This window comes from Sebastes fasciatus, chromosome 1 (genome assembly GCF_043250625.1).
Source record: "Sebastes fasciatus isolate fSebFas1 chromosome 1, fSebFas1.pri, whole genome shotgun sequence".
Taxonomy (NCBI): Eukaryota; Metazoa; Chordata; class Actinopteri; order Perciformes; family Sebastidae; genus Sebastes; species Sebastes fasciatus.
In genome coordinates, this window is record NC_133795.1 from 838,650 (window position 1) to 848,426 (window position 9,777).

Below are 9,777 nucleotides of genomic sequence, written 5' to 3' on the forward strand. Positions count from 1 at the left end.
TTGGTAGTGTGTAGGTCTTGGTAGTGTGTAGGTCTTGGTTGACCCTCACCTTTTACCATCTTAGGTTTATGGCATTTCGCATTCTTCCTGTTTCTGATCCTGGAATGAATGAAAGCTCACTATCCATCATTTTTGACACGTTTTGTGTTGTTTATCTCTCTCAGCACGTTTTTAAAAACAACCGCAGTGCTGAACATGTACGTGATGACAATGAATACAAAGCAAGCAACAATAAGAACAGAGTAAAAACAATAGTGGCACTCGGAGAGCGCAGACCTCCGCCAAGGTGCGTGACTTTAAAACCAGATCCCAGCTCCCAGCCGGCGGTACCGTGAGGCGGTCGGCTTGTTATTAACACGGTGTGTTTCAGTGTAACGTATCAGCGGATGCCTCTCTCATTCAGCAGCCTTGTTATGTCTGTATTCCGTTACACTACGTTGTCTCTCATCCCGTCAGCTAACGCTTTGTTCTTCCTCACCGCGCATGGCCAGCAGCTCCCGTCGCACCTCGGAGTCTCGCCACACATCCACACACGTATCTCCCTGCTCTCAGAAGGAAGAAGAAGGCAGGGTTATGCTTCATCAACGCATCATCAGTTACACTGTGCATGTGTTATACCCTGTGGTCTTAATGCTCAGGCTCATCGGAATTCTTAAAAAAAAATCCTGAATCCAGATCATGATCCGGATTCAGGATCATTGATTGTTCATTGTGCCACACCCCACCCCTCCAAAAAATGTCAATCAAATCCATCGCGAACTTTTGGATTAATCCTGCTAACAGACAAACAGACAAACCAACGCCGATGAAAACATAACCTCGGGCCTTGAAGGAGGTCATAATGTGCACATAATAACGGTAAAGGAGTTGCAGCACAACAGAAAATAAACTTAATGAAACGCCGGCCAAAAGAGGATCAGCAGCGACTTCAATTATTCTGTTTGTCTGAGCTGTTGATATGAAAGGTAAGCTGTTCCAGAGGTTAGCGGCGGAGGACTAAATTTAGATATGATTTTACTTGCATCTTGCACATCAGAATCTGATTCTAGCTAGCTCTAGCTTCTGATCCCACTCCGTGCTCAAATGGACCACAGGTGTGCCAAGTTGGCTATCCTGATGAAAACGCCTATGGTGCGTTCATATTAGCATGTGCACGCGCATAAACGAACGTGCGTTGCACTTAAGGATCCCGGTTTGGGGGTTTTAAAATATGGTCACCCTGTCGTAGAACAAAAGGATAATCTCTTCAGCCTTGTGTTAACCACAGACCTGATTCCAGGCCTCTAACAAGCCCACCGACTTCCAGACGAGGGAACCCGAAGTGATAAACTGCAAACTCATATCCGGGTTTTAGGACTCATTCCTGTAGTTCTCTGTAGCTAGCTAGCTAGTGAGCTAGGCAACATGCATTCCCAAAACGCCCAAAAGAGCACGACAAAAATGCAACTAATAATTATGAATTTTGTAATGGAGTTATTAAATCAGATTGCTCCGTCCTGGCCGAACAGTCCCCGTCAGTGCAGAGAAGGCGAGGCGTCGTGGTCTCGGTGGTCACGCAGTGCATCAGCTGAGCAGAGCGTCACTACTGGATATTTTGAGCATGCTTACTTTGAGGAATTGATGTCAGCACAAATTCTCAATTCATATTTGAATTCTTACATACATCTTTCAAAATGATGTCCTTCAATTTAAATAACATAGTTTAAGATAAAATGTGCATAAAGCACAGCCCTTTAAGACGTCTATTATTCAACGTAACATTGCATTCTGGGATATGAGTGAACAGATTCTGTGTACATGACAACAAAAACAGTAAAGTGTTTATGTTACATATTTACAGGCTTGTATGCATTTTTAAAACATGCAATGACATTTTAAAAAACATGGTCTGAAACTGGGCTACACCTGGCCAATAAATCCTGCTCTATATCAGAGCTAATCTGGAGCTACTGCATAGAGGTGATGTTGAAATGACTTCTATTGCTCAGTGAGCCTCTTCCTGGAATGAACCTTGATAACCCCTCCCTCCTCTTCCTCTCAAACACAGACAGTATGTCCCAGTTGTGTGTATACTGCATGCAACAGTACATACTTTGTAAGGGCAGCTGCTGTGTAACAAAAGTAAAAAAGCAATGTATGTGATTTGGGACGTAGTCAGTCGTGCTGCTCCTCGTCCTGGAATGAATCCTAGCTTGTTAACCCCTCCCTCGTCTTCCTGCTCTCAAACACAGACAGCTACACTCGGTCCTCTTATTTTCTTGTTCCCTCCCCTTCAGATCGACAGTTTGAAGGTGGGTGTAACCGACATAACACATGATGATTACATCAGAGCTCAAACTAGTGTCGGTTCTCAGGAAGTGAAACTCAGACAGTCGTTGCTACTGAGAGGTGAAATGGCGCAGAAAGGAGTTCAGCTGGACCAGGAAGCATTCTCTTGTTCCATCTGTCTGGATCTACTGAAGGATCCGGTGACTACTCCCTGTGGACACAGCTACTGCATGAACTGTATTAAAGGCTTCTGGGATGGAGAGGATCAGAGGCACATCTACAGCTGCCCTCAGTGTAGGCAGACCTTCACACCGAGGCCTGTCCTGATGAAAAACACCATAATATCAGATCTAGTGGAGGAACTGAAGAAGACTGGACTCCAAGCTGCTCCTGCTGATCACTGCTATGCTGGACCTGAAGATGTGGCCTGTGATTTCTGCACTGGGAGGAAACTGAAAGCCTTCAAGTCCTGTCTGGTGTGTCTGGCCTCTTACTGTGAGAAACACCTCCAGCCTCATTATGATGTGGCTCCATTAAAGACAAGCTGGTGGAGCCCTCCAAGAAGCTCCAGGAGAACATCTGCTCTCGTCACGACGAGGTGATGAAGATGTTCTGTCGTACCGATCGGCAGTGTATCTGTTATCTCTGCTCTGTGGATGAACATAAAGGCCACGACACCGTCACAGCTGCAGCAGAAAGGACCGAGAGGCAGAGAGAGCTGGAGGTGAGTCGACTCAACATCCAGCAGAGGATCCAGGACAGAGAGAAAGATGTGAAGCTGCTCCAACAGGAGGTGGAGGCTGTCAATCGCTCTGCTGATAAAGCAGTGGAGGACAGTGAGAAGATCTTCACCGAGCTGATCCGTCTCATGGAGAAAAGAAGCTGTGATGTGAAGCAGCAGGTCAGATCCCAGCAGGAAAGTGAAGTGAGTTGAGTCAAAGAGCTTCAGGAGAAGCTGGAGCAGGAGATCACTGAGCTGAAGAGGAGAGACGCTGAGATGGAGCTGCTGTCACACACAGAGGATCTCAACCAGTTTCTACTCAACTACCCCTCACTGTCACCGCTCAGCGAGTCTACATCCAGCATCAATATCCGTCCTCGGCGCTACTTTGAGGACGTGACGGCGGCTGTGTCAGAAGTCAGAGATAAACTACAGGACGTTCTGAGAGACAAATGGACAAACGTCTCTCTGAGAGGGACTGAAGTGGATGTTTTACTGCCACAACCAGAGCCCAAGACCAGAGCTGGATTCTTACAGTATTCACGAGAAATCACACTGGATCCAAACACAGCACACACACAGCTGTTATTATCTGAGGGGAACAGAAAAGCAACATTAACGAGTGAAGATCAGTCTTATTCTAGTCACCCAGACAGATTCACTTATTGTTGTCAGGTCCTGAGTAGAGAGAGTCTGACTGGACGTTGTTACTGGGAGGTGGAGTGGAGAGGGAGAGGAGTTTATGTAGCAGTCGCATACAAGAGTATCAGCAGAGCAGGGAGGGGTGAATGTTGGTTTGGATACAATGATAAATCTTGGAGGTTAGATTCTAACAATAACAGTTATACATTTTGGTACAACAGTGTTAATACTCCCGTCTCAGGTCCTCAGTCCTCCAGAGTAGGAGTGTACCTGGATCACAGTGCAGGTATTCTGTCCTTCTACAGCGTCTCTGGAACCATGACTCTCCTCCACAGAGTCCAGACCACATTCACTGAGCCTCTCTATGCTGGACTTAGGTTTCATGGTAATGATGCCACTGCTGAGTTGTGTAAACTGAACTAGACAGAAGTCATTTGAGGGTTAGATTCTGTATTTAACTCTTAAATTTGTCTGGTGTTCATCATTGTTGCTGCAGAGCTGATTTGTGTCTGCACCGCAGAGGGCCAGCGGAGAACAGTTCAGTGTTCACGTTTTCTGTGTTTACGTGTCAGCGGTTCATTGAATCATTACATCGTGCTGTTGTTGTGCATGTGCTGTTGTTTCTGTTCGTTTAAGTTACGTTACGTTGTGCTTTGTATTGTGTTACCGTGCATTCACACCATGCAGGAAACTTAAATTAGCAATCCACACGTCGCTACTGCGGTATGAACCCAAAATAAACAGACTGTGCTGTGATTTAATCGCAATAAACAGATTAAAATGATGCCGAATAACGACATTATGATGTTGATTTGTAAAAAGTCTGAATTCATGCTTTGTCAGGTCTGTTACCACGACGACAAGCAAACAACTGTTAAAATGCTTGTTTTCTGAATGGAGTCTGGATGGATCAGAGCCAGGCTGTGCAGCTGCTCCTTTAACACTCCATCTAGGAATAAATACTGCTGCAACAACATCAGTGATGACATAAACTTTGTAAGTATGTATATATTGTTACACACCACTTATATGATGAATGCTTATGATACACATGCTTTAATAAAAAACTGAAATACTTTACACCTTGTAGACTATATGTCATGATAAACCCTTTACACCTTGTAGACTGTATGTCATGATAAACCCTTTACACCTTGTAGACTATATGTCATGATAATACCTTTACACCTTGCAGACTGTATGTCATGATAATACCTTGCAGACTATATGTCATGATAAACCCTTTACACCTTGTAGACTGTATGTCATGATAAACCCTTTACACCTTGTAGACTGTATGTCATGATAAACCCTTTACACCTTGTAGACTATATGTCATGATAATACCTTTACACCTTGCAGACTGTATGTCATGATAATACCTTGCAGACTATATGTCATGATAATACCTTTACACCTTGTAGACTGTATGTCATGATAATACCTTTACACCTTGTAGACTGTATGTCATGATAATACCTTTACACCTTGCAGACTGTATGTCATGCTGAAACCTTTACACCTTGTAGACTGTATGTCATGATAATACCTTTACACCTTGCAGACTGTATGTCATGATAATACCTTTACACCTTGTAGACTGTATGTCATGCTGAAACCTTTACACCTTGCAGACTGTATGTCATGCTGAAACCTTTACACCTTGCAGACTGTATGTCATGATAATACCTTTACACCTTGCAGACTGTATGTCATGATAATACCTTTACACCTTGCAGACTGTATGTCATAATACCTTTACACCTTGCAGACTATGTCATGATAATACCTTTACACCTTGCAGACTGTATGTCATGCTGAAACCTTTACACCTTGCAGACTGTATGTCATGCTGAAACCTTTACACCTTGCAGACTGTATGTCATGATAATACCTTTACACCTTGCAGACTGTATGTCATGATAATACCTTTACACCTTGCAGACTGTATGTCATGCTGAAACCTTTACACCTTGCAGACTGTATGTCATGCTGAAACCTTTACACCTTGCAGACTGTATGTCATGATAATACCTTTACACCTTGTGGAGCAGCTACAGAGAGCTTACATGGAAGTAAATATGATCCACCATCTCATCTAGTTGTGTTGGTGTAAACTGGCAGCTTTTATAATGTTGCACACCACATTGTTTTACAAGTAGTTGCAACTTTCAACTCGTCCTGTATTGAATCTTTGGTGAAAGGTTTTACCAGAACAAGAGAGGCAGAGACATCCATGTTTTCTTTGTGCTTCGTTTGCTTGTTTTTTTGGATAAATAAATCTGTAGGAGCTATTTATATGTTGTTAGTATTTAGTTATTGTTTTATTAATAATAAGTAGTATTGTTTGATTTATTATTCTAGGTGATTACTTTATTAGGCATTTCATTATTATTATTTATTTTAGAAAATGATTTATAAATTATTTATTAAAATAAATATAACATTTATTTGTTATTTTATTTTTTAGAAAATTATTTATTAATTATATATTAAAATGATTTATTATTTTATGACTTTATGACTTATTTTCTTCCTCAGCATATTTAGTTTTTTGCCTAATTATTTAGTTTTTTGTTTGTTTATGAATTGGGTAAAACATATAGGTAGGTAGGCAGGTAGGACCAGCATGCACCTGGGTGTTTATGTTTTTTTACCAGAACAAGAGAGGCAGAGACATCCATGTTTTCTTTGAGCTTCATTTGCTTGTTTTTTTGGATAAATAAATCACCGGAAACATTCTGCATGGACGATGGACTCTTACATACCCACGGTGCATCATCTTTGATTCAAACAATAATCATTTTAAGAATACTTTATTACATCAGCATCTGTTCTCTTATTAAACAGGTTAAATCACTACAAGTTACATTTTTAAATCAGTATGTACAATGATATTAACACACAGAATAAGAAACATCCTTACAACTGCTCCTTGCAGAGCCTGCTCTACATTGCCAAATTTATACAGCCTAATAACAGTTATAGTTTTCCCTCAAATGGCTCGTCTTTATCTGAACCGACAGAACGAACCGTCCGCTCACACGACTCATTAGTTGCTTGTGTGTGTTAAGTTCTGTAGTAATAAACCTACGGGCTACTTTCTGACACGCATGGACACAAATGATAATCCTGGTCTGTCTCATCTCTTTTGGTCACTGATGATGGCGAGGAGGGCTGGGTATCAAACCTCATTACTCTGAAAGTAGAAACTAAACTGTGTCTGTAGATCTGAATCACAGCCGGCACAAAGTCTGTCTCCCTGTCGGATCGGGTTTCCTCTCACGTTCACCCGACGTGTTCTCATCACATACTGACGCTTCGTCAGACCCCTCTGCGGCACTTTCTCGGTCGCTGTCAGGGCTGTAGTCAAGTCCTACTTAATCGAGTCCGAGTCAAGACCAAGACCAGGTCCAGGTGAGTCGAAGTCAAGACCAAGTCCTAAGGCAGTCGAGACCAAGTCCAGAGCAAGTCGAGTCCTGTTCAACACCATAACAGGCAATAGTGTCTTTTCTAATATAGTGATTTAGTGACTTAGGATGGACAGAAATAATCTATAAATAATATTGATCTATCTTCTATAGCCGAGCCCGAGTCCAAGACAAGTCCGAGTCCAACAAGGCTCGAGTCCAAGACAAGTCCGAGTCCAACAAGGCACGAGTCCAAGACAAATCCGAGTCCAACAAGGCACGAGTCCAAGACAAGTCCGAGTCCAACAAGGCACGAGTCCAAGACAAGTCCGAGTCCAACAAGGCACGAGTCCAAGACAAGTCCGAGTCCAACAAGGCACGAGTCCAAGACAAGTCCGAGTCCAACAAGGCACGAGTCCAAGACAAGTGCAAGACTTCAAAAACGTGGACTGGAGCCCGGACTGGAGTACTGCAGCCCTGGTCGCTGTAAAGACGTTCTTAATGTTGTGAACTAAACAAAAACACTTGTTTAGGATCAGCGCGGACGGGTTTACTCTGTAGTTAACGGGAAGCCCGGTGCGTCTCATACCGTCGTGGAAGGGTGCCTCGTGCGGCGGTATCGAACGCCAAACGTCCGCGACAAAGCGTCGGTATTCGATGCCCTGGGTCTGGGAACAGGGTTGGAAATTAGCACTAGCCATCGGCTACATTCTGGTAAAATATGCAGGATTTACTTCACAGCCACAGAAACAACGGTACTCTAGTGAGCTGCTGGTAGATTTTGGTTTCCACCAGCTACAGCGGCCAAAGGTTTAATTTCCAATCCTGCCTGAGAATGAGCAGGAGCTGGTTCACCTGACCCAACCAGTGATCTCTAACCATAAACCTAAATATTAACATAAGTTAAAAGCACAAAGGGCAGCGCTGTGGGAAACACTATCTGAGAGGGGGAACAGAGTCTGTCTGACCGTGACCAGCCCTGCTCACCTCCAGGAAGCCATCTCAGTCATTTAAATAATAAAAACACCAGCAACCACGAGCCGGTGTGTATAAGGTCTCTGTGCTCTAACGGCGTGACGAGATCACCTACTGAACCAGTAGTCATATAATCAACTTGACACAAATAAAATGCCATACAGACCTTCAGCAGGTGAAGCAGCGCCACCTTGTGTTCAATACAAGAACAGCACACCAGCCACGATGTCAACACCAACAAACACACACATGTCCCGTCACCTCGGCCGGGAGCGGAACCAGGCGAGCCGTGATTTTAATACGTTGTTCAAAACCTAAAAAGGAATGTTAAAAAATGTACAAAACAGAAGTGAGGATAAAACACTGTGGTGCACGCTAAGACTCCACTTCATTCATGGAGGCTCTTTATGGAAGGATTTGTTCCTCTAACATCTTTCCAGTGACTTTACAGACACATCCACATGAATACGTATAAAAGCAAGAAACAGAAACACAGTAAACTCAGTCGGGGTTGAAGTACCTTAAAATGCTCCAACGAGCAGGTTCTGATTTCCAATCTCACAAAAAAAGGAAAGAAAGTAATAAACTAGAAATGTGTGTGTGTGTTTGTACCGCTGAAAATGATCACATGAAGTAGGAGTTATATTATATGTGTTAATGATCTGAACTGTTGTGGTAGCTGTAGCTGGTTGAAATGTTCATACCGTAGTAGTGAAAGAAGAGGATCTGCTGCAGCGCAGGAGGCCGAGGTAGAGAGCAGCGACTTGTTAAACTCTCAGAGATTGACTCTAATTAAAGGGGCTTATAAACAATGTTGTGAAATATTGAAGCTCAGTTCATTGTGTTGTGAATACTGCTGAACTTAAAGGGAGAGTTCAGGTGTTCCTCAGTGGTTGTATGAGGTTCTTCTGTTACCTAGAACATTCTAACCCTAGAACATCTAGGTAACACACTGACTATGGAGAAGAACATCTACTGTAGGTAACACACTGACTGGAGAAGAAGCTCATACAACCACACTGAGAAACAGCTGAACTATCCCTTTAACATCTAAAATATAAAAACAGTTGCTTCAATACGTTGTACTTGAAATCAGAAATGTGACGATAAAAGTATGGAATATGAATAACTGCACACACACACATACACAGAAATCACCAGACACACACACACACACACAAGGAAATAACGTCTGACCATACAGCAGCGAGAAGCACACAAGGCATAAGAGGTACCGCTTCATAAAATGTCCTCCGAGGGAAACCAGGGACATGAAATCCCTCTGTGATCCGTCCTCAGATCAGCTGACTGGAGACCAGCTGGTTTCTTTCAGAGCTGCTGTGTAACAGACCCATTTCCCTCCCAGGAGTCTCTTGATAAAGTTACCGGAGGGACAGCAGGCCCGGTGTCTTTGTTCAGTGTCCAGAGCGTCCAGACTAAAGTCACTGATGCGTCCTCAGCCAACACCAGCTGAAGGACAGAAGGTGCTGGGACGTGAACTTCGATGCCCACCTGAATCTTCTGATCCTCAGCGATGCAAATGAAGTTTCTTTAAACCCTCCTGGACTCCAGCTCTTCCTCCTGAGAGGAAGTCTGATGCTCTCCTGCTTCTCAGTTCATCCTGCAGCGCTGCCGGTGCCTGCTTCCTGTTTCCTCTGTCACAAGTCAGTGACCTTATTCTCCACGGCGGCGGCGATCTGCTGCAGTCTGTAGCCCAGCTGCATCTTCTGAGCCGTGGGGTCCTCCTCCAGCGCCGTGATG

General features: G+C 43.6%; 1 protein-coding gene and 1 long non-coding RNA gene across 2 annotated transcripts; one reads left to right on the forward strand and one right to left on the reverse strand.

Annotated features, from left to right (window-relative positions):
- Positions 1-3,265: 3,265 nt before the first annotated feature.
- On the forward strand, positions 3,266-4,711 carry LOC141766617 (tripartite motif-containing protein 16-like protein). The gene has a single exon (XM_074633626.1). It carries the CDS (start codon positions 3,266-3,268, stop codon positions 4,052-4,054), a length of 789 nt encoding a protein of 262 aa, XP_074489727.1. The 3' UTR covers positions 4,055-4,711.
- Positions 4,712-6,431: 1,720 nt separating this feature from the next.
- LOC141767132 (uncharacterized) lies at positions 6,432-9,771 on the reverse strand. Its single transcript, XR_012593817.1, has 2 exons — positions 9,005-9,771; positions 6,432-8,924 (listed from the first exon to the last, which is right to left on the reverse strand). It is a non-coding gene; the product is annotated as an uncharacterized LOC141767132 (long non-coding RNA).
- Positions 9,772-9,777: the final 6 nt, after the last annotated feature.

What these genes read in the sequence shown, in the direction of transcription:
- LOC141766617 (XM_074633626.1), top strand. Translation starts at nt 3,266, where the DNA reads ATGGAGCTGCTGTCACACACAGAGGATCTCAACCAGTTTCTACTCAAC.